Source organism: Lissotriton helveticus, chromosome 5_1, assembly GCF_964261635.1.
Source record: "Lissotriton helveticus chromosome 5_1, aLisHel1.1, whole genome shotgun sequence".
Classification (NCBI taxonomy): Eukaryota; Metazoa; Chordata; class Amphibia; order Caudata; family Salamandridae; genus Lissotriton; species Lissotriton helveticus.
Window position 1 is genome coordinate 1,864,721,610 of NC_136065.1, and position 25,103 is coordinate 1,864,746,712.

General features: G+C 44.9%; 1 protein-coding gene across 2 annotated transcripts in view; it reads left to right on the plus strand.

The window, feature by feature from the left end:
- Positions 1-21,866, plus strand: part of CCDC200 (coiled-coil domain containing 200) — a 61,451-nt gene extending 39,585 nt beyond the window's left edge. For both annotated transcript variants that reach the window (XM_078645300.1, XM_078645299.1), the window contains exons 3-5: positions 12,571-12,640; positions 19,069-19,139; positions 21,706-21,866. In XM_078645300.1, coding sequence (XP_078501426.1) covers positions 12,571-12,640; positions 19,069-19,139; positions 21,706-21,732 — 168 coding nt within the window. In that variant the 3' untranslated portion in view covers positions 21,733-21,866. The remainder of the gene's footprint in view (positions 1-12,570; positions 12,641-19,068; positions 19,140-21,705) is intronic.
- The last annotated feature ends 3,237 nt before the right edge of the window (positions 21,867-25,103 follow it).

The following is a 25,103-nucleotide window of genomic DNA, read 5'->3' on the forward strand; positions in this document are numbered from 1 at the left end:
CAATTCATTTCTCTTGTATGAGGAAGAAGACTGCTCAATAAATAACACCTTTTATTAAAAAATGCCCGTCTCTCTTTTCTCTGCATTCTGGTGAAACTAAGTACGCACATTTGACTGAGTGAAATAGCTGTCTATTGTTTTCACACGACTCTAGAGATACACTCTTATTCAGGGAGAGCAAAGTTGTCATGTTGTACGGTTGTCAGAAGCTAATCCCTTCTTGTCTATCCAGGGAGGTTAAACTCCTCGTTTATTCGAGAAAGTTTCTAGTGACCTCTGAGCTAGCTGGCAAACCTTAAGTCTAATATAGTCAGTAGAGACCTAGATAACCTCAGTTCTACGTCTACACTGCTGAATATATTATTCCAATGCGCAGAGCCTATTGGGAATATAGGAACTACACTACAAAGCGCTCGACGTCGCGGAGGCGGCGTTCGACGCCGGAGTCGCGGAGGCGGCGTTCGATGCCGGAGAAGCGATGCTCGATGTCGAGAAGAAAGAGGTCGGCGTCTCTGAGGCTTTCCAGCTCTCCTAAGCGGCGCAGAAGGATTTCTGACGCCAGAAGTCATGCTGGATCTGGTGGAGGACGCCGGAGACGGCGATCACCTACTGGAGGGGCTGATTCGCAGTCCCCTCCCCCGAAGAAGTCACCGGGCTCGGTGTACTCGGTGGTTTATACACCACCTCGGCCTAAGACGCCTTCGCCTCCTTTACCTAGAGAGGATCCTCCCATCAAGCCTCCTCTTCCACCACTTCCTCCCGCAGGACAACCAACGCCGCCGATTCCTCCACGTGGGCCTGCTCCTCGGTCGGAGATACCCGTTCCTACACCGAGGTCGGTGTCCCTGCCTCCGCTCCTTACACCGCCTAAGGGGACTCCAAAACCCCTACCCAGGGATAGGCCAAGGGAGACTACTCCGCAGAGGCCTGTGGAGCGTCCACGAGCTGGGAGATCGCTCTCTCGCTCCAGGAGGAGGGAACGATCGCGTAACAGGTCATCCACGAGGTCGAGACGACGCCACAGGAGGCGCAGGTCTCGTTCCCAGACGAGGTCCTCACGGACCAGGGACTATTCTCCGAAGTCGGAGTCACCGGAGACAAGGGTGTCCCCAGTTGACGATCTGGTGTCCTTTCAGGATGTCCTTCTAAGAGGTGCGGCGAAATTGGGCATCTCGTTGGCGGTGCCCACGCCCAAGACGTCGGTGATCTTCGAGACACTTCACCAGAAACATCTGTCTCGTCCATTACTACCACTGGTGCCGGGGCTGGAGGAGCCTGCCATGGACCTTTTCCTCACCCCGGCGGTGACTAAGGCGGTCCCCTCAAGACTGCAGAAGAAGTACCGGGCTCCCGACTCGGACCCGGCTTTTCTGAGGGTGGAACCCCCTCCAGACTCTGTGATAGTGACGGCAGCTCGTAAACAGCATGCCACCACTCCGTCATCCACAGTCCCACCAGATAAGGAATCTAGATGGATGGATTCGGCTGGGAGGAATGTTTGTGGGACATCGGCGACCTCCATGAAGGCTGCGAGTGCCACGGCTTTGTTGGGGCGGTATGACCGAGCACTCTGGGAATCCCTCCAGCAGTTTGTGGAACACATGCCTCGTGACAAGAGAGAAGATTTCCAGGAGGTGTTGAATGAGGGGATGCTGGTGGCGAATCAGGTCATCAGTGCTGCAGCCGATTCTTCCTTACTGGCGGCGCATGGCTTCTGCCATGGGATTAACCAGCGAAGACACGCTTGGCTACGTCTCACGTCACTTAAACCTGACGCACAACAAAGGGTTGCCAATTTACCATTCTCTGGCGAAACCCTGTTTGGAAAACACGCAGATGACGAAATGGCCCGCATGAAGGCGGGGGCCGAAACGCTCACGGCCTGGAGAAGCCCAAGGATACTAAGAAATCGTACCGCCCGTTCCAGAGACGGTTCGGTGGAGAGGGCAGAGGGCGTGGCCAGGCTTCAGGACAGCAACAGCATCAACAACAGCAGCAGTTCCGAAGGCCGTTCCAGAAGCGACAGAAAGGAAGAGGCGGCCAACAGTCAGCAACAGCGACTAAAGGCCCGGCTGGGTCTAGGCCCTGATCGCTTACTTCCCCTACATCCGTTACCCACTCTGTTGGGGGAAGCGTTTTTGGCATAGTGGAGAAACATTTTTCGCAAGACTGAATGTTTTTTCAGCTTGTGAGTACAAGTGTGATTTGTATGCTATTGGTACCTTTTATCCCTCATTAGAGGTCAGGTACGTGAATCCGCATCTTCCTGGGATGACTCGGATTACAAGGTTGCCTGTATTATCGCGAGTTTGCAATTTTGTTTTTGCTAACATGTCTGTTTGCAATGATCTCAAAATTTCTGTGCGTTTTTGAGTCCAATTGATTGGTTTAAAATCAGGTTTTATTAATTCATAGAGAGGTTTAACCCTCTCTGCATAATTTAGAATGTAAGTTCTTCCGAAATTCAGGAAACCTAGAATTGATTGTAAGTTCCTCAGCGTTTTTGGTGCTTGGAGTACAGCACACTTCTCTAAGAAATGGTCTGCTAGGCTTTTGCCTTCACTTGATAATTCATATCCTAAAAACAGGACAGTTAGATGGGCAATTCGGGACTTTTTAAAGTTGAATTTGTAACCCTCTGCAGCAAACCCAAGTATTATGGTGTTTACTCTTTTCAAGTGATTATCCAAGTCATCATCTGTCAGATAGATGTCATCGACATAAGATAATGCCTCATCATCATACATTTGTAGTAACTCTGCTACTCTTGCTGAGAATAATCCTGGGCTATTCTTGAACCCCTGTGGGAGTCGACAGAAATTTTCTGCGCGCCCATTATTGAGAAAGCGGTCAAATACCTGCTTTCCGGTGCAATGTTTTGACAAAAGAATCCATTAGAGATGTCTAATGTTGTTTTGTATTTTTTGCGCACGATGTTATTCATTAGTGCTGCACTGTGTGAGTTTTGTACTGCAAATGTCTTGCAACATGAATTAAGGTGTCTGTAGTCCAAAACTAGGCGATATGAATCGTCTGGCTTGGAGACAGGAAACAAAGGATTGTTCATTTGTTCATTTATGAGGTGCATGTTTCAATCACCCCCTGGTATTCAAGTTGATCTAAGATCTCCCTGACCTGTTTTTTAGCTTCTTGCTTAATTGGGTACTGCCTTTGTGCAGTTGGTTGACATTTTAATTGGATTTTGTGAGGAGGAGAGTCCTCATCCCATCCTACATGATTTTTATATAATGCAGGAGCTTAGGCTACTGCCCACTTTCTTGCAAGTGTATATTTTTTATGAATTGGAATGTGATTTGAGAAGGCAGGCATAATTATTTCTTCGCCATGAGGGCACTCCCTGACAAACTCTGGTGGCCAGTCTTTTTCAGCTAAAAGGATGTCATAGCCTTTGGAAAGGTTATCCCAAAATAGACCCCTTATTTTCCTAGTCTTATCTCCCTCTATACGTAATGTTATCTCATATATTTTATGAGGTTTGCTAACTCTGCTGTCTGCAGTTTCCACTTGAATGTATTCATTCGTGTCCACTGTCTACAGATGATTCATCAGGATCGTGTGAGCTATGGTCACTTCTGCTGCGCTGTCTAGCACTGTCTGGGCCCACACTCTGTTTTTCAGCAGTGTCCTCAGTATCCTCGGCATGTTTGACTATTTTAATGCTGGCTACCTTCTTTTTTGGAAATTGTAATTTTTTACTTTGATGAGCAGGTTCCTTGTCTTTGGACTTGACGTGCTCTTCCCTTTGTTCTGATCGTCCTCTTCTTTCCGATTTCTGCGAGGAAGTCTGAAAAGATCGAGAGGGACGTGTATCAATATCTTGATATCTATCAGGTTTCTTTAGATTATCCCTATTTCTAAGGTTGTATCTTTTCTCAGAGGGCTCCCTCTGGGGAGACTTGTATCCTTGGTCCGGAGATCTTTCTCTCCGCCGAGGAGACTTTCCTCTGGACTGGGATCTTTTTTCTTTGGGAGTGGATTGTTTATTTCCATCCCAGCTCTTTTTTGGAGTGTTTAGATTATTTTTAATAAATATCTTTTCAGGATTTTCAGTTAGTTGGGGTTTTACGGGTTTCCCACCCAAACTATCTCTTCCTAGTTCTTCATAGGATTTTTCTATGATTCTGGCAAGTTCAAATGGTTGTTCTGCTATATCTGTTTCTTTCAATTTCTGGAGGAATGTTATATCCTCCGTTGCCAATTGAACCAACTCTCTATATGCCTGTGTTAATTCTTTTATTTTAACTAAGAGTTCTTCACTTGACATTTTATCAATGTCTGGATGTGGTGTGTAGCTGGCTAGAACCGGCCACGTTGCTCCTGGTCTACCTAGTGGACCGAGCCTGGTGATGTGATTATTATGTTTTAGGGGGCCTTTAAACCAGAGCAGATGCTCTTGGTATTTTAATGGGATTTCCACCTCCTCGAAAGGAGTGTATTCATCCGGTAGTTCCTCTATTTTGTAATAGTGGAAATCGTGTGTGACAGCATTCGCTGCTGGAAAGTTTATCCATGAATAGAATACCTCTTTCTGCCGATATTCATGTGCCTCAATTACGAATACGACTATACCACCTCTCGATGTTAGTCCATTCTCTATAAGTTTAAGAGTTATAGTTTTCCTTATGTTGACCGGAATGAGTATAGCATTCGGGTCGGTCTGCAGGAGACTAGTGACATCCTCTAGGAGACGAGCTGCTATTCTAGGTGTCTCCCTTTCTTCTTCAGTTTCTGACATTTTTACTGACAGAAAGGTTTTTGTTGCAGATCAAGTTTCAAGGAAACAAAGATTAGGTGCACAATATTTTTGGAACACTGTATCCTTCAACGTTGACTGAACCAGAAACTATACATAGAAATCTCTTCCTACTAAGTTCAGGCGGATTTTTAACCTTTTACCCACTCCAGACGTCTTTTGGAGTATTTACGGGAAAAAAAAGGTCTGTGTGAAAAAGCACGACTGAGTTACTCTAACGTCTTGCGTTAGATTTATCGCCTTACCAAACGTTGGGCGCCATGTAGTGTAGTTCCTATATTCCCAATAGGCTCTGCGCATTGGAATAATATATTCAGCAGTGTAGACGTAGGACTGAGGTTATCTAGGTCTCTACTGACTATATTAGACTTAAGGTTTGCCAGCTAGCTCAGAGGTCACTAGAAACTTTCTCGAATAAACGAGGAGTTTAACCTCCCTGGATAGACAAGAAGGGATTAGCTTCTGACAACCGTACAACATGACAACTTTGCTCTCCCTGAATAAGAGTGTATCTCTAGAGTCGTGTGAAAACAATAGACAGCTATTTCACTCAGTCAAATGTGCGTACTTAGTTTCACCAGAATGCAGAGAAAAGAGAGACGGGCGTTTTCAATAAAAGGTGTTATTTATTGAGCAGTCTTCTTCCTCATACAAGAGAAATGAATTGCCACGATTGTAATACTCATGGTAAAGTAAACTGCGTACAGTAAAAGGAGGATTATAAAATAATACTGTAAAAGCATTGATATGGTTTCTTAGCCATATGATACTTTAAAATAGATCAAATATATACATACATATATACATTGACTAATCGTACTCAACTGGTGCTTCTAAATACGCCTACCCCGGTGTACCTGACCTAAGCCTAATACGTGGGAGGGAGTAAGTAAGTAGCAGTTTAAGTTAAGTTTGTTTTGCCAAGTATCTGACTCAAGAATTCTCTGTAAGGGTTTAGTCAGTTCCGTACCTGGGTAATAGAAAGCAGGAGGTCTGGTATCTCTCTCTCTCAGGACTCGATATGGCAGAAGCCATGCGCCGCCAGTAAGGAAGAATCGGCTGCAGCACTGATGACCTGATTCGCCACCAGCATCCCCTCATTCAACACCTCCTGGAAATCTTCTCTCTTGTCACGAGGCAGGTGTTCCACAAACTGCTGGAGGGATTCCCAGAGGGCTCGGTCATACCGCCCCAACAAAGCCGTGGCACTCGCAGCCTTCATGGAGGTCGCCGATGTCCCACAAACATTCCTCCCAGCCGAATCCATCCATCTAGATTCCTTATCTGGTGGGACTGTGGATGACGGAGTGGTGGCATGCTGTTTACGAGCTGCCGTCACTATCACAGAGTCTGGAGGGGGTTCCACCCTCAGAAAAGCCGGGTCCGAGTCGGGAGCCCGGTACTTCTTCTGCAGTCTTGAGGGGACCGCCTTAGTCACCGCCGGGGTGAGGAAAAGGTCCATGGCAGGCTCCTCCAGCCCCGGCACCAGTGGTAGTAATGGACGAGACAGATGTTTCTGGTGAAGTGTCTCGAAGATCACCGACGTCTTGGGCGTGGGCACCGCCAACGAGATGCCCAATTTCGCCGCACCTCTTAGAAGGACATCCTGAAAGGACACCAGATCGTCAACTGGGGACACCCTTGTCTCCGGTGACTCCGACTTCGGAGAATAGTCCCTGGTCCGCGAGGACCTCGTCTGGGAACGAGACCTGCGCCTCCTGTGGCGTCGTCTCGACCTCGTGGATGACCTGTTATGCGATCGTTCCCTCCTCCTGGAGCGAGAGAGCGATCTCCCAGCTCGTGGACGCTCCACAGGCCTCTGCGGAGTAGACTCCCTTGGCCTATCCCGGGGTAGGGGTTTTGGAGTCCCCTTAGGCGGTGTAGGGAGCGGAGGCAGGGACACCGACCTCGGTGTAGGAACGGGTATCTCCGACCGAGGAGCAGGCCCATGTGGAGGAATCGGCGGCGGTGGTTGTCCTGCGGGAGGAAGTGGTGGAAGAGGAGGCTTGATGGGAGGATCCTCTCTAGGTAAAGGAGGCGGAGGCGTCTTAGGCCGAGGTGGTGTATAAACCAACGAGTACACCGAGCCCGGTGACTTCTTCGGGGGAGGGGACTGCGAATCAGCCCCTCCAGTAGGTGATCGCCGTCTCCGGCGTCCTCCACCAGATCCAGCGTGACTTCTGGAGTCAGAAATCCTTCTGCGCCGCTTAGGAGAGCTGGAAAGCCTCAGAGACGCCGACCTCTTTCTTCTCGACGTCGAGCATCGCTACTCCGGCGTCGAACGCCGCCTCCGCGACGTCGAGCCCTTTGTAGTGTAGTTCCTATATTCCCAATAGGCTCTGCGCATTGGAATAATATATTCAGCAGTGTAGACGTAGGACTGAGGTTATCTAGGTCTCTACTGACTATATTAGACTTAAGGTTTGCCAGCTAGCTCAGAGGTCACTAGAAACTTTCTCGAATAAACGAGGAGGAGTTTAACCTCCCTGGATAGACAAGAAGGGATTAGCTTCTGACAACCGTACAACATGACAACTTTGCTCTCCCTGAATAAGAGTGTATCTCTAGAGTCGTGTGAAAACAATAGACAGCTATTTCACTCAGTCAAATGTGCGTACTTAGTTTCCCCAGAATGCAGAGAAAAGAGAGACGGGCGTTTTTTAATAAAAGGTGTTATTTATTGAGCAGTCTTCTTCCTCATACAAGAGAAATGAATTGCCACGATTGTAATACTCATGGTAAAGTAAAGTGCGTACAGTAAAAGGAGGATTATAAAATAATACTGTAAAAGCATTGATATGGTTTCTTAGCCATATGATACTTTAAAATAGATAAAATATATACATACATATATACATTGACTAATCGTACTCAACTGGTGCTTCTAAATACGTCTACCCCGGTGTACCTGACCTAAGCCTAATACGTGGGAGGGAGTAAGTAAGTAGCAGTTTAAGTTAAGTTTGTTTTGCCAAGAATCTGACTCAAGAATTCTCTGTGAGGGTTTAGTCAGTTCCGTACATGGGCAATAGAAAGCAGGAGGTCTGGTATCTCTCTCTCAGGACTCGATATCCCAGCAACCCGCAAGGGTAGGCTGGAAACGCCGGAGCTGGATTTCTCGGCAGGAGAAAAGACAGGGTCTTTCTCAGCGCGTCAAGAAGGAGGGGCAGCGTCCGTGGGCTTTCGCATCAGCTGGGCTTTCGGAAGTAGATAGCTGCTCTGCTCCAGATTCACCACCGTGTGTTTGCTTAAGGCAACGTTGGTATATTTATACCTGAAAGGTGCCTGGGTTTGGCGTAAGGTTGGACATAAGACGTCAATAAAGATGTCACTAAGAACTGGCCGTTCTTACAGTGCTTTACAGGAGTTCTAGGACGAAATCAAAACAATAGCAAGGGGGATTTCCCAGGTTGCTGGAGGCTTGGTTTTGTTTAGAGAACTCGGTGTGCTTACTAGGGGGCCGGAGAAGTAGCCTTGCTTAATGTGACAGCATGTGCTACGACTGAATTATGGATATGATTATTATGCCGTTGTATGGATATTATTGATTATAGCCGGACAAGGGCATAAAATAGGAATATCGATTCAGGTTTCCTAGATAACACACTACAGCTTCTTCCTCGACGCCGAGCGCCCCTTGTGCGACGTCGAGCGTGTAGTCCTCGACGATGAGCGTCGACTCCTTCTCGGTGCCGACCGCTTGTCAGAGGTCCTAGACGTCGAGGAGCCCCTCTACGTCGATCGGCGGTGTCGCTTCTTCTTCGTCGATGGGTCGACGCTGACGTCGACGGTGATCTCGACGGCGGCCTACCCAGGCAATTCGACGTCGACTTCTCACGCCGTCTCGACCCAAAGCCCGGCGGAGATGGGGAACACACCGTCGTCGTCCCTCTCGACGTCGTCGTCGAAGCAATCGACGTCGACGGAGACCGGGACCGTTTGCTGGGCTTCCTGCCTCTGGGGAGCCCCCCAGAGGCCTCAGCAGAGGCAGAGGGAGCCTTCCCAGTCTGCCCAGACCCACCTGCAGCCTGCAGCCGTCTCTCTTCCAGGCCTTGAAGCCTAATCTTCAGCCTGTCCCTCAGGGTCCTTGTAGAAAAGGTCTGACAGATGTCACAATCTTCAGGGACATGTGCTTCAGGAAGACAGAGTATGCAGACGTCGTGTGGATCAGTCTTGGCCTTCTTCCTTCCACATGCTGGGCACTTGTCGAATAGAGCAGGCATTTTAGAGCCCTAAAAAGCCTGAACAAATACACAGAAGAGAAGGGAGACACCAAGTACATCAACGGAAAACACTTTTAAATCAAAAAGTGCACACAATTCCAATAAACCCTTGAAAAAGGGAGAGCTCAATGCACCAGGGTCCTGTTAGCAGGAGCCGGAAAAAAGAACTGAAAGTAAATGGGACCTGCTGTGCATTCTGGGATACTGGGGGAAGTTCTGGAAAGTTCTCTTAAAGGCACAGTATCCTAATTAAGCCACATAATGGCAGCCTATGGGGCCTGTCTGTCCATGCCTTCCTCTCTATCATTCCAGAGGCTTTTACTGGTAGAGGCAAGTTTCTCTGTGGAGGAAACTGGGCAGGCTGTGCTGTTTGTGTGGTTGTTTTTGGTGGAATTTCTAGTTGAAGTACTGGACAGTGTAGCCTGTGAATATAGGCTGCATTATTTGTCTTTAAATTCTCTCTTAAGTGTCTTTGCAGTTCTGCAATTTTCTGACAACTTAAGAGATTATTTTTGATTGCCGGGGTCCACGCACATGGGCGGGACTATTCACTAGATTATGACTATACACAGAGATCTCCTACTACAGAAGTGATGCATCGCTGTTTTCACGCAGCGATGCGTCACCTCATAAATGAGGCCCTCAATACTCCACCTCAACATTGGGCTGCTCCAGGCTTCCTCTGCGTATGCATGGCTATCCCTTGCCTTCATCACCTCTACTGGGGGCTGCTCCATTTATCTTCCACCTTTACTAAGTTCTTGTTCGTGAATGCAGCCCATTGACTTGAGGCTGATCTGTGGCTCTTCACATCTACAGGAGCCGCATTACACACTGCTCAGACTTTATCGGGCTCCACTCACTGCCGTCACACTATATACTCACACGGCTACATCCATCACATTGACTGTGAAGTGCTCCATGTGTTGGGGACTTCTAATGGTTCCATGCATGCAGTACATTAACAGAGAGATGCATCCACCACATATACTGTTTGCTGTTTAATGCACCTACCTTCTCTAACAGTAGACGCACCGCGCATCTTCCATGTCTATGTTGAATGTTTTCACCACAATTCGTACCTCTACTGGAGACTGGGCCATGCATCTTCCTCATTTACTGTGGGCTGTTCAGTGAACTCACTAGCTATACTGTGAGATGTTCCCTGCATTCACCATATCTACTGGAGGTGATCCCTGCATCTGTCCTATCTACTGGGGACGCTCCATCCATGCCTTACATTTACAGTGGTCTTCATGTTTTTAATCTTCTCTTCCCTCCAATATACGCTACCCTGCGATGTAATCCTGAAGACAGGCGGGTCACTGGATCTGTAGATTGACAATAATATAATATGGCCCAAGAACTCCTCAGGGACCAATATCACCTCAATAATGCTTATCTCTAAAACTCTCTACTGACAATACCTCTGCTATTCATGTACCAACCCCCAGGAAAGAATATCACATTCCTGTAGAAATACATGATAACCCATAATCTCTGAGACCAGCATCTTTCCCTGTGACCTAATTTTGCACTGGGCAAATCTCTTGGCCAATTTTCAATCTGTTCCAGACAGGATTGAAGCACTGACACTGCTCTTCTACAAGTTGTCAATGATCTGCTTCCTGGACCTAAGTCTTTCCTACATAAATGTGCTAATAACTTTTTGCAGCTGTCTTGCATATAGTCAACTATACCACCTGATCAATAGCCTTTAGAATCGAGTGGACATTAATGGTGTGTTACTAAAGTGGTTCTCCTCATCGCTGCCAAATCAAATGCAGCAGTGAAAATCAGACACACTTTATACTGCAAAGCCAAGTTGAAAAGAGAAATCCTTGCAGGCTCCACCCTGTCACCAACTCATGACTCGTCACTCGCACAGTGCACAGTAGAGTAGCGCTGAGACCTGAGACATAAACCTTAGTAAATCGAGCTCAGGTGTCTTTCTGTTTCCCTTATGCCTCCCCCTTCCCCCTCCCCCCCCCTCCCCTCCTTGCTATACACTGTGCTAAATCATCATTGGTACTAAACTAGGAAATACAGGTTTGGCAAATAGAGGAAAAACTACATTCACACTGGTTGACAACTCTGATATGAACCACTACTAACAAATGTGAGATGTTGCTTCCAGTGAACATATTTGCTATGTCTTTGCAAAATGTATTTAGGGCAATATTTCCCAAACCATGGTTCATAACCCAGGCGATTTTTGGTGGGTTGCAAAAGTCAAACCAATAAATAAATATGCCTTTAAATTCTGTATTTATCTTGTCACATTTGCTGCGCCTCAAAGACAGAGGACAAATGTCAGGCTATGTCTACTGCTGGTTATTTTATTTAACATGGGTGTACCAGTGGCGGTTGGTGACACACAAAAATGGTGAGGCACTATATGAGCAGCATTTTTGTTTATAGCATGCTGTGCAAACTTGACCCAAAGCTATTGCAGAGCTTAACATGAGCACTAGTTGCATTACACTATTTACATTAAAAAAACATTTTATAAAGAAAAAATAAATGTTTAACTTCCCTTAGAAGCCTGCAGCACGTCCTCAATGTTTCACAGTCCCTGGTTCTGAGTATGAGGTCCCACAGCCAACTCCCTTAACCAATCCAGATGATGCTCTCATGCTGTTAATAACGTCAAGCAGCATGAGTGAAGCGTCAGGATTGGCTGGAGCAAGCTGGCTCAGTTCTCCTGAAGTCACTGGAGGCCTGTGGCTGCTCTCCACCCAGGTGTCTAAGACAGCTCCTGCTGGAGCGGTTTGAATTGCACAAGTCAGGTTGGCTGGTGCAATGTAGCCGGCCAAACCGAAATGCGCACTTTAAACTGAAATGGCCACTTCTCGCTGCTGCCAATCAGCAACAATGAACCACTGGCCCCGCTCCACCTTCACACATGGTTCGGCTAGCAGGAAAAAAATAAAGTGGAAATAAATTATTTTATTTCCATTTTATTTTTCACGCCTTCTGCGCAACAGTGCGTGTGGGGGGGCCTCCTCTGACCTTTGGGAAGAAATCCTGCCGTTGTGATTACAAACTCATTTCACTTTGCAGTCAGAGAAAGAAAAGTAAACTGAGTCTATTTTGCCAATACATAACAAAATGTAAATTATACTTGGTGGTGCACTATACATATTCAGCAAATAGAAATGCAAAATTGAAGTACATTTTTTGCAAGTCTGAAGTGTAATAGAATCAAAGATTTTAATAGGATCAGAACAAATCAGGACACTTTACTTGATGCACAAATAATAAGTATTCACTGAACCCCGATTTCCACTTCATTATCATTTGTGTCCAATATAATTTGATCAGTAAAACTGTAAGCGTGCACATTTAGTGACCATTTCAATACAAAAATGTGCTGTCTGTAAATGACACTGCTACCATACAATGCTTTAATTACATTACAAAATGACCCACCTTATGTTCATTAAAGCTCATGTGCTGCGAAAGTGTGGTACTAAAAGTTGGTCGTGGTTATAAAAAGTTTAGGAAGCACTGGTCTAGGGCAAGCACTTCTTGGTACAAGTATTTACATAATTTGGTTCATGTGTTTTGCAGACGGCGAAAAATGAACTGAATACTACCAGACAGACAAAAAGATGTGAAGAACATATCCTACCCCAGTCAGGTGCGTATGAGGTGTGGCGGCTGATGGCCTTAGAAAGAAGAGAGGCACGTACAAGTGCAATATATTTAAAACGAACAGCAAATGCTTAATAAATAGTACCAACCTGAACACCTCTGCAAATGCGAATTCCATTTTGAAACATAGCATAGCTGCAAAGTGAAATTCGTCCTGCAGAGGTGATCAGGCACATACTATTAATAAAGCATTTACCGTTCGAAGCATGAATTAATTTAATAATAAACACTAACTTGGCTTGACAACTTCATTCAGCATACATCAGCTTGCAGTACATTCTCCCGCGTCTCGCCGACTGGCTGGAAAATAGGTGAATACTGATTCAAGAGAAATGCTTCCAAGCCAATCTAAGCACTGCTCTCATGCTGCCTATGATACGAAACAGCACAAGAGCAGTGCCGGGATTGGCTAGGTCAGGCAAGCACTACGCTCCATGGGAGAATGAGGGGCCTGTGTGTCTGTCATTCAAGCTCCATCGAAGCCTAAACTGCGCATGTTAGGTGGGGCATGGTGAAAACATCGGCCAATATGACACGCGCAGTCCAGTTTCCATAACCTCAGCTACTCCTTGTCGTCACAGGGGAGAGTGCTGTAGCCCCGCCCCCAGTGGAAAAACAACGATTGGCATATGGGTAAGTTTTGATAAGGGAAAATATTTTAATGAGTGTCTCGGCCTGTGGGGGCTCCCGGTAGGGGGTCAAAGCCCCCAAGCTCCTATAGAGGGACCGGCCCTGCGTATGAGTCTGCTTGGGCCAGTGTTTCACCATTACCACGGTACAAGACCAACGGATATTGGTGGCTGTTCTGCACTCATTTAAAAAGCCTCGAAGTATCTCCAGATACAGTGGGCATTTAATTAGCAGCGCTGGGGCTACAATGGATCCTGTCATGGTGTTAACTGGAACACGAAACAAAGAAAAGAAAATACCAGGAACAAAAGGAGGAAATGTAACGAAACAAAAAGAAAAAAAAATAGAGAAACATAGGCAAAACTGTCATGTAAATCAGCGGCGGACAGTAGTGGGAGTACCAGCCGGGCGGTAATCTGAGGAGGGGGAGGGGCAGGGTGGGGGGTAGTAATGTATGGATTACGGACTTTAACAGGTAAGTAAACATATAAATAAATAAAACTAATTTCGTTGCGAGCACTGAATCGCATTTGGTGATGCAGTGCACGCAACGAAATTCGTTTTATTTATTTATATGTTAAATTACCTGTTAAAGTCCGTAATCCATACATTACTACCCCCCACCCTGCTGCCCCCCCCCCCCCACGTCACCGCTTGCCCAGTACTCCCACTACCGGCCACGGCTGATGTAAATGTACAAAAATGTAGCAACAGAAATAACTAAAAATCATTGAAAATAATTGCATGACAAATACCGTTTGTAGATGTCGTCGCCATGGAGAAATGGTAAATTATGCATTTAGGTGAGAGCAGCCAACAAACTTTAGAGTCACTGGATGAGGTTGTCTTTGCTCCAAAGCAAAGCCTATAGCAGCTGTAACATTGTGAGACAAAGTCGGGCAATGCATTCACTATATCAATGCATTCACTATGGGCCATATGTATCAAGCTAATTAGCATTCGCAAAACCTTTGCGAATGCTAATTTGCTAAATGGTATGTATGTAACATTTTTACTGCAAAATAAGGAATCGCAAAATTTGCTATTCCTTATTTTGCGATTGCACTTAAGGAATCGCAAATTTTGTGATTCCTTAAATGCAATGTATCAAAGAAAAAATAATTCATAAATGCCCATAAGGATTCGCAAATTACCACCAACTTCTAGTTGGTGGTAACTTGCGAATTCTTATAAAAAAGCACTTTTCAAAAAAACCAAAGGTGCCATATGACGCTCATACATGCCCTTAGGGCATGCATGTGCGCCATATGCCCCCACATGTCATTTTCAGGGGTGCAGCAGGGTGTTCTTGAGACACCCCTGCACCCTTGAAAATATTCCTAAATTGCTAATCGCAAATTTCCCCTTCATTCCTATGGGCCTCTTGGCCCATAGAAATGAAAGGGTAATTTGCGTTTAGCAATTTGCTAATCGCAAATTAGGAATGGTAAGGAATCGCTAAAAAGAAGCGATTTTTTACATACATACCGTTTTGCGAATTCTAAATAGCTATTCCTTAAAAATTGCTATTTAGAATTCGCAAAACGGAACTATGATACATATGGCCCTATATCAAGTAAAACTACACTATAGAATACCATGTGTTGTCATACTCTTTTCTAAGCGGTATTCTGTTCTAGTAGCTAAATAAATGAATACACCACATAATGATTTTGATAATTCAATATAAAAGCAAACAAAAACTTTTAAAAATAGACACCTTACCAAATAAAGTTTAAATACATATGGTCCTATTCGCAAATGTATTTTAGGAAAAAACACAAGGTTTAGAACCAGAAATACCTCTCTTGCACCTGCCAGGAATTTATAAAGGTATTCCTGGCAGGCGTAAATGCATTTACTGCGGCAGATTTTTCCACTACAAATGCAGAGCAATCCCCACTCAATAGTTGAGAAGTGGGCCCTGGTTTGACATCAGAGTTTGGAACACCCACAAATATGTACGGTTGAGGGAATTCCCAAACCCTTCTCTGACCCCTTTCCACCCTGGAAATCGTCAGACATTTTAATACAGCCAAATCCTGCAGTATCTCTCCATCAAGGATGGGAAAGGGGATAGATCACCTCTAGCTTTAGTGGGGGTGTAGGGGAAAAGTTGACTCCATGATTATTTTTTCCTGTAGAAAAAAATCTGCATTTGCACAGGAGGCTCGACTTCCCTTGTGCACATTTCTATGCAATGCATAACTTCACATTTGTCATAGGAGGCCATGTGAATATTTATATGGCATTCCCAGAAGTACGCAAGGCAACCTATGCCTGGCGTCTTTCTAGGTATCCTATTCTGAATGTTGGTGAATGGTATTACTCGCCCAGATTTAAATTGCCACCCATAGTTTTACGTTCTTATTAGTAAACAGGAAGTTTGAATCCATATGCCCAGTTACATATTATGAAATGTTTGAGATTACCTTTGCAAACTTGTTTCATGCCATATCTTTGTTTGTGCACTACTTTTCAAATATGGCTTAATTCTTATACTACTAACCCATATTGTGATTGCACAACACATACCTCCCATCAAGGTGATAGGCTCAGCTGCATCCTACAGCCATTTCAAGGTTTTGACTGTTAGGAAGGTGTTGAGTACCCAGCACAGTGCAATTCCCACAGCTACATGCATTTGTAAATGTGTAGGCGTGCATTATGCAAAGGCAGTATGGAAACTGGAAATCATCCATCCCAAGAGGCACAGCTACTTTAAAGTTTACATGTTGCAATTGCTAATGTATATCATTTAGAATATGTGGCATGTACTTGGTGCCAACTCACACAGCCTAAAAAAATAAATAAGTTCCCAAATGGCATAGTGATGGTAACTCTTTACATAGCAATGATATCCACATGTGGCATAATGCTGGCCCCACCATTATGGGGGCTGTTCGTTCTAAAGTGTACACACTCATGGCATGATGCCATCTGCGCCCAACATAGCGCTGCACATGACGTAACAGTTGTAATTCTTGGCATAATGTGGGGTTGCGCGGTAATGTTGACCCTGCCCTATTGGTGTTAATTCTTAGCATATTGCGAGCATTCTTGATATAATGACCGAATGCTGAACCTGTCATGGTTGGAGTGCATGAGTGACGTCTATCCAGACTCAGGGGGGGGGGGGGATCCATTTGAAAGTCTTGCGAAGGATGCGGAGGGTGTTGAAGCAGGTGGATCTGGCGGGCCGTGGTGAGGGAGGAGTTGAGTATGATGCCGAGGTTCCAGGCGTGGTCTGTGGGGGTGGGGTGGAGTTGCAAAGGGCGATGAGCCACCAGGTGTTGTCCAAAGCTGAGGGGGTGGGCCCGAGGACGAAGACTTCTGTCTTCTACGAGTTGAGCTTCAGACAGCTGCTGCTCATCCAGGATGCAATGTCTTTCATTCCTTCCTGGAAGCGGAGTCTGGTGGCGTCGGGTTCCTTCATGAGGGCGAGGATGAGTTGAGTGTCGTCAGCGTAGGATCTACTATGCTGAGTCCTTTCTGTCTGACAATGGTGGCGAGGGGGGCCATGTAGATGTTCAAGGGCGTGGGACTGAGCGATGATCCTTGGGGTACTCTGCGGTTGGTCTCTGTGGGTGCGAAGAAGAAGGGGAGGAGTCTGATTCTTTGGGTTCTGCTGGTGATGAAGGATCGGAGTCAGTTAAGGGCAGTTCCCTGATTACCAGCGTCGTGGAGTCTGGAGGTGAGAGTTCACTGGGAGACGGTGTTGAAGGCTGCGGAGAGGTCTAGTAGGATAAGGGCTGCGGTGTGGCCTTGCTCAAGGAGCGGGTGGATGTCGTATGTGGCGGCGAGGAGGGCGGTCTCAGTGCTGTGGTTGCTGCGGAATCCGGATTGGGAGGGGTCGAGGATGACGTTCTCAATGAAGTTTGTCAGTTGGGCATTGACGATCTTCTCAGTGACTTTGGCCGAGAAGGGAAGGAGAGAGATGGGTTGGTCATTTTCCAGGTCTGTTCGGTCTGCAGATGGTTTCTTGAGGAGGGGCTTGACTTTTGCCCATTTCCAGTCGTCGGGGAAAGTGCCAGATTCAAAGGTGGCGTTGATGGTGTGTCGTAGCTCGGGTCCTATGGCGGCGGCTCTGTGGAAGATGTGCGGGGGGCAAGGTTCTGTGGGGGCTCCTGAGTGAGTGCTCTTTATGGTCTTGGGGGTATCTTTAGTGGTGACCGGGGTCCAGATGGCAATGGTCAGCTGGCCATCGTTGCTGGAGGAAGGAGTAGTTACTGGAGTCTGTTCACTGAAGTTTGTTGACAGCTGAACTACAGCTTCTTCCATGCTCTGCCATGTGCATTGTGCTTGGCATGGGTAATGTGGGCAGCTGCCCAGGCCCCTGCACTCAGCCCAACAACATGGAGCCTCGCACCAGTGCGACACCCCCAGGCCACTACACACCGGTCCTTTCCTCACCCATGCCCAACCAATTAAGAGAGATGTGCCTCATTTTAATTGTGTCCATGGTGAGGGGGAGGGCTCCTATGGGCCCAGTTGCAAGGAGACACATACTGCAGGTGTGCCCTGCAATCAGGCCTCCTGCCCTGCTGCCAATAAAGAGGCATCACAGGACACCCATTGTTTCCCAGTTTTAACCGTCTCAGCCTAATAGCAACTCTCACATATTGAGCCCTTTATGAGCTGTTAAGAGGTGCTAGTAGGTGGCTGAGAGGGAGGGGCTGCTGCGAAGAATGGATCTGAATAAATCAGCTTCAGGAGCAGGGTCTTATTGATATGCTAACATCCCTGAATTTGTCACCCTCAATGCAAATTAGTGGGGCCTCGCATATTTTCTTTTCACCCAGGGCCCCCAAAATCCTAGAACAGTCTCTGCTGGCAGGGTGGTGGGACTGGGAGCAGTGTGGGGTCTAGACAATACATATAAACCTCCTGGGGACAATCTAAGGTTGTGCTCTGCTTCCTCTGGAGAGTACGACTGCACCCACATTCTGATGAGCGTGGCCCAAGTCCATGCACAGCACGCACTTAGGGCAAGGGTAGATTTACTATTCAATACAATGAATATGAAGGGAATTAATATTATATAAGATCACCCAAAATCTTCAGTTGATGGAACATCATGACAGTAATCACAAAACCTATAAAAAGGATGCATTACCCACCCTAATACTCTACTTATGACCTCACATATGATGTCACAAATGACATCACAAATCACATTATAGATCACAACACTGGTGACTCCACATGTCACATCAACACTGACATCACTAATGAAATATCCACTTTATGGGCAGGTGTAAGGGTGGAACACCATTGCTAGCAACTAGATGCCCTTATAGAGCTTATACAGAACAAATGTCAAAACCTATACAAAGTCCTCCAAATACTACTATCCACTGGAAACAACCTTTGGTAATACTTAGTCCCTCCTTCTCTTAATCCTAAATGGTTTAAAACTACTGAAAATCGGAGGATTTTCAAAGGTCATAGCACATGGCTGGCAGCAGAGCTTCCCAAAGACTAGAATGAGGCACTTTTTCTGGCCTTTTGTAGTAATTTACCACTATCACTGGATGGCATCCTAATACTTGTTTTTGCCTTTCCTTTCTCTATGGAAGCACAAGCGCTGTTAGGAAACCTCCTCTACAAGTACTACCTTTGGTACAATTTTACTTCTGTAATACATACCTCTTTCCGTAATCAGGGAAAATATTTTTCTTGACAGAACCAATATAAGTGTATATTTTTTTGACAGGACCATTATTAGTGTTGAACTTTAAGATTTATCAGAGTTTATTAAACCAAGCATATCCTCTCTTTCAGAAAAACCCATGGATCAAATCTCAGAAGAAGATCGTAGAAAATATGGAGCAAGACTAATTGGCAGATACAATGTAAGTTGCATCTGCACATTCTTGCATTCCTCAAGCATTTCTGCTCCATGATGGAATCCACTTGAATCTTTCTTTAGACATGAAGATAATTGGAAGGTTTTATGAACACACCCATGAATTGAAATGACATCACCATCAGTGGTTGTTGCATCAAAACAAATGTGTGGGGGGGGGATTTAAGGGAAAAAATAATAATATCAAAACACCTTACCTGTTGCTGCCGCCGATGGCCACCTCGGTGCTCTCTCCTGACAGATACTTCCCACCCATTCCAGACGCTGCTCTCATGCTATACCTAGCATGAGAGCAGCGCCGGAATTGGTCTGAGTGGTCTGGTCTGGTGCTCAGACAGTACCGAGAAGGCTGCTGCTTTTCTCCAACCCGGCTGTGCAACACAGCTGGGTTGGAGAAATGGAAGTGTACATGTCTATTTGGCCGGCCTAAGACAGCCTCTCAAACTGACATGCACACTTTAAGTGCCTCCTCCCTGTCATTGCCCAGCCCCGTCCTGCCCTACACATATCCAGTCACAGAAAAATAAAATGATAATATTGTTTTATCATTATTTCATTTTTCTGTGACTGACTCTGACCTGTGGTGCAAAGCTCCTCTGTCATTACGGAGGAGCCGCCCCTGATCAACATATCCTTAAGGGCCACACCTATCCATCTTCAATATAGGAAAGCGCTTAAGAAATGCTTATTTCAAGAACAAAACATTGCAACACAGTAAAAAGTGCACTTCATTCTCTGAAGCCCCACCTACATTTACTTTGATTGCAATGTTGCTTTCAACCCCATTGAGCAATTGGCTGTCTTTCTGCTATGTTCCTATTATTTAAAGGATAAAGTATCACCTGCCATACATTATAAGGATAAGGCAAGTCACCGAGGAGTTCAATAACCATATAGAGGAACAAGGCCGAAGGCAGACTTCCTGTATAAGGTTATGGAACTCCGCGGTGACTACCTATCGTGTACACCAGGGGGTACTTTATCTTATATAATACATGGTCACATCATCACCTTTTCCACAAACCGCAAAAAACCTTGGTGTGCGGTTCTTTCATATGAAAGAATAAGCATGTTTGCAAACATGAAGAATAAAAATAAAACTTCTAGTGCAAAATTAAACACATGAAAGACCGGTTAGATATTTGTTGCAAACAGATATTAGAAACAGGTCAATCCAAGTCAGGTTTTTCTTTTAAAACAAAAGAACAGCAATAGCGCGGAATGTGTATAAACATGCAAAAAAAAAATCTTGCCTGCTTCAAGGTGTGCAAAAAGAAAGCATGTTCTCTCTTGTTTTCACGGCAAGCTAGAAAAATAGAGCATGAGAAAGAAAAGCAACGTTCTGTTTTTATTGCTTTAAACAGCTGCTTCAATAATGCTCTGAGGCCTGACTTGCCTTTCACCTCGGCTGCTGTCTCTGGCAACAGGCATTGTGACATCAGAACTTGACTGTAATAACTTATAATAGTCGAGCTCTGACGTCTTTTCTTTATAATTGCCAACTGAGTAAGTCACAAGTAGCTGATTATAAAGAAAATCGAGACTGCTGTTTATACAGGGATCACAGAATCTTATGTATTATACAAATAAAATACATAGTAGTCTGGTATCCCAGTACAAAACATGTCTCTAATTTTCTTATTACAGACGAGCGGTGACATCTCTATTCATCTATAGTAAGAAAATAATGATGTAGCAGCTCAAAAGAAGTAGCTTATTAGCAGCTGATGTAATAATGCCTGTTGCCAGAGGTAGATCCATGCTGGAAAACAGGTCACAGATCATTAACACAGCTGCATTTACTGAGTTTAAATATCTTTCTTTCTTTCTTATGATGCGTTTTTCTAAAACGAACCGAGATCAGCAAACAGGAGATATTTACGGCAACATGTATATTTTTTGTGTGCTATAGATCATTACAGGATAATCTTTCTTCATGTTACTATTCATTAGGAGCTACAACTTAAATAAAAATATTACTTACATTAAACTGATTGTAATATGCTTTTGCAACACATTACTAGCTGCTTTTTGTTGTGTAGAGTCTGGTTGTATACTTAATGTCAACAGCCATACTATTTCCTTCATTTGTAGAAGTAGGACACCAAGGATTTATGTAGTTTTGGGGATGGCCGATAGTGTGACCATGCATTATAAGGAATAAAATACCCCCCTGCTGTACCTTAAAAGGTATTATCAGTTGGTTTGGAGTTCCGTGGCTTTATAAGAAATTCAGCCTTAGGCCTCATTCCTCTATATTGTCATGGCACTCCTCTGCAGGCGGGAACACTTTATACCATATGTCATATGCATACATTTATTTTAAATTGTAGCCAAGCATATATATGTTTTTGGCTTAGACTAAACATTTCTTACTTTTTTTGAGTTACTGTATATGTTTTGTGTGAGGTTTCTGCAAACATGGATGGTTAAAAAAGTGCAAAGTGTTCCTAAGCCCATTTTGTAAAATACAAATTTAAGAAGCCAAATACTGACAACAACAAGGATGGCTGTAGGAAAATACCCTCTAATTTATGTTTTTACCTTTACAGTCTGTGCAGTATGGTCAGCAGTGGTAGACATCTGCGAACACCCAAGCTGCTAACAATCCTATCAACGTGTACCCGTGCATGCAGCTCTTGCATCTTCACTCAATACATTTATAGAAGTTAAAATGCCTCAAAAATATTAAAGTGAACATATGACAATCACACCATTGTGTTGTTTTTATTGAATTCAACGTAGCACCACTCATAATGAATTAAATGTTTATTACATTTACTCTTTTAAATAATCATCTTTTTTTGGACCAATGTGGTGTCCAACCAGACACAAGACAGGTAGGCCCATTTTAATTGCAATATCATCCCAATAAGGGTAATCATTCTGCTGAATTAAAAGTGTTTATTTCATAGCGTCTTAAAAATTGAGAAGCACACCCAGGTTCCATAACAAATACGAAAGAAAGATTACTTACCTTTGGTAACAATCTTTCTGGTGGATTCCTTGACTACCTGGAGAATCCTTATATTTGAATATCCCACGCAATGGACTGGAATTGGAAACTTCTGATATAGCTCTCCTGAGCCAGCAGGGGCGCAGGCTCGGGGTCAACGCCTGACATTAAGTCTTGTCCATTTTTAACCATGCCTATCGAGGTGCAGAAGAGGTGAAACATCAGTCATTGTTACGGTGCACCAGAGTAATTCAAATTGGTATCTTATTAGAAGGCCTATAACCTTCCTACAGAATGGGTGGTAAGGTGAAGTCAGTGAGGAATCTGCAGGTAGATAGAGTATACACCAGAAATATTGTTACAGAGTGAGCAACTTTTTCTTTCGATGGATGCTTCTACCTGCAGATTTCTCACCTCTAAGTAGATTTCAAAGCAGTATCCACTATTGGAACAGGCAGCCTTATTTTAGAGGTAATGTGTAAAGTATTTATGCAGCACTTCAAACAGTAATAAAGTGAAAACACAACACAGGAAAAATCCAACACCTATTTTGAAGAATGGAATACGATTTAATAACGTTTTTGAGACCAAAATGACCAGAGTTCTATCAGTAGAACCAGAGATGCAATTTTAAAGATTTAAGTGAAAATAATGCTTAGATAGAGAAAGCATCAACTGTGGTTATCTGGTTGCGCCGGACTGGAACAACGTCACAAGTTGGAGTCCTGCGTCATCATCGAAGATGCAGTACATGAGCGTCTTACAATGTAAAGTTCTGCGTCGAAGCTGCAGCCTCGTGCTGTCAGGTTCTGAAGAAGCTGCGGGGCTGCGGTGCAGAGTCTTGTGTCCTCATCGAAAGGCTTGCGATGCACAAGCCTGCATCATGATGTGGCGGTTCAAAGAAGACTGCCGGCTGCAATGCGAGGTACAGCGTCGGGATGAGTCACACTGCGATGGTTCTGATGCAACTGCAAGGAGATGCATCACGCTGCATTGGTTCTGCTCACAGGTCCACAGCTGGGCTGGTAGATCACATTGGGGCCTACTTCCAGGGTCCAGGGGTGGTGCCCAGCACTTGCAGGGTAGGACTCACACAGACTGAGTCCAGGTGCAGGGTTCAAGGTGGTTGCAGCCTTTATTGTCTCTGAGACTCTGATCAGAAGGCTAGCCAACTAGCCCTTGGAGTCACTCTGGTGGTCCTGGATTCAAGGTGCAGGTCCAGTCCTTCACTCAGGCAGCAATGCAACAGGACAACAGAGCAGCAGTCCTTCATGTAGAGCAGCACAGCAATCATTCTAAGTCTTCCACAGGTCCAGAAGTGTACTGAAGAGTTGGGACTGAGGGGCCAATATTTATATCTGGTGTCCACTTTGAAGTAGGAGAAGGTTCTAGAGAATTCCCTTTGAAGTTTCCTGCCTTGACGTCACTTCTCTGGCCTGATTCCCAGCTGGCTGCATAAACAATGCAGGGGTGACAAGTTCTTTGAGTGAAGGCAGGGCACAGCCTATGCAGTTGCAAGTGGGGCTGTTTCCAAATCCGCCCCTCATCCTGCCAGTTGATGGCCATCTAGGCACACCGAATCCCTCTATTGTGTGGATGTCAGGGAGGAATAAACAAAGTCCAACTGCAAATTACACCCAGTCATGCCACACAGAAACAAGCTGCAGGCACTAAACAGGGCAGGCAAAATGACAGCTTTCTAAAACTGCCATTTTCAAAATTGCAACTTAAAATCCAACTTTATCATAAAGATGGGTTTAAATTACAATTCCTCTGACACCAAACTCAATATACCTACCTGATACAAATTGAAAGTTATTACTTATTAAATGTAATAAAGTAACCCAAAGTTGTCCTACAGGACAGATAGGTCTTGCTGTATTGAAAAACACATTTGAGAGTTGTTCACTAAAAGGACATGTAAAACTTAAAAGTATGTGTCCAACTTTTTAAATATAATGCACATACCCTATGGGCTATGTAGGGTTGACCCTAGGGGTGACATATGTAGTAAAAGGAAGGGTTAGGCCTGGCAATAGGGTTCTTTTGCCAGGTCGAAATTGCAGTTTAAAACTGCACACACAGGCTTAAATGGCAGTCCTGAGAAATGTTTACTGAGCTACTTAAGTGGGTGGCAAAATAAGTTGCCCCAGTCCCACCAGTAGCCTTTAATTTACAGGCCCTAGGTACATGGGGTACCACTTTACTAGGAACTTATAAGAAAATTAAAAATGACAATTTTTTATAAACCAGATTACCATGTATAAAAAAGTATAAAAGGATGAAGTAACACTATGAAAGCATGCACTGTATTATCCCACATAATTTGCCTATTCTTGTTCCATAATTTAGCCAACACTGCTGCATAATTTGGTGCTTTCCTCTGCTGCAGAATTCCAGGGGCCCTGGGTATTTTTGTTCAGCTGTTGTACAGTACACAATGTGCCATTACTATATTTCCATTGAATGTATAGACACTAACAAATGTTCTCTCACACATTTTCACTCACCTTCTACTACAGTCTTGCACCACATACACTCACCTTTCCAGTCATATAGTCTCTGTGCCTGGGAATGCACCCAGCATTCAGACAACTCACTCCTCATTCTCGCCCTTCACTTTCCCACTCACCCTGCACTCACACTGATTACAATGCACTCACACTGATCACCATGCACTCATGCCATTCACCCGCTCACCCTGCACTCAGTGATCACTCTGCAGTCACAATACACTTGTGCTGTTCACCCTGCAGTCACACAAGCACACTACTCACCCTGCACTCATATGATAGTTCTTTCACCTGCCCCTTCACTGCTCAATCTGAAATCTCACTCAAACAAGTCCATCACTAACCATGCATTCATTCATCCCACTCTGCACTTCCATCCGCACCCAAATTCATATGGTCACCTCACTCACCCTGCAGTCACTCCTCTTACCCATCTCTTACACTGTTGCATCGCTCACCGTGCATTCACATGGGCACGCCA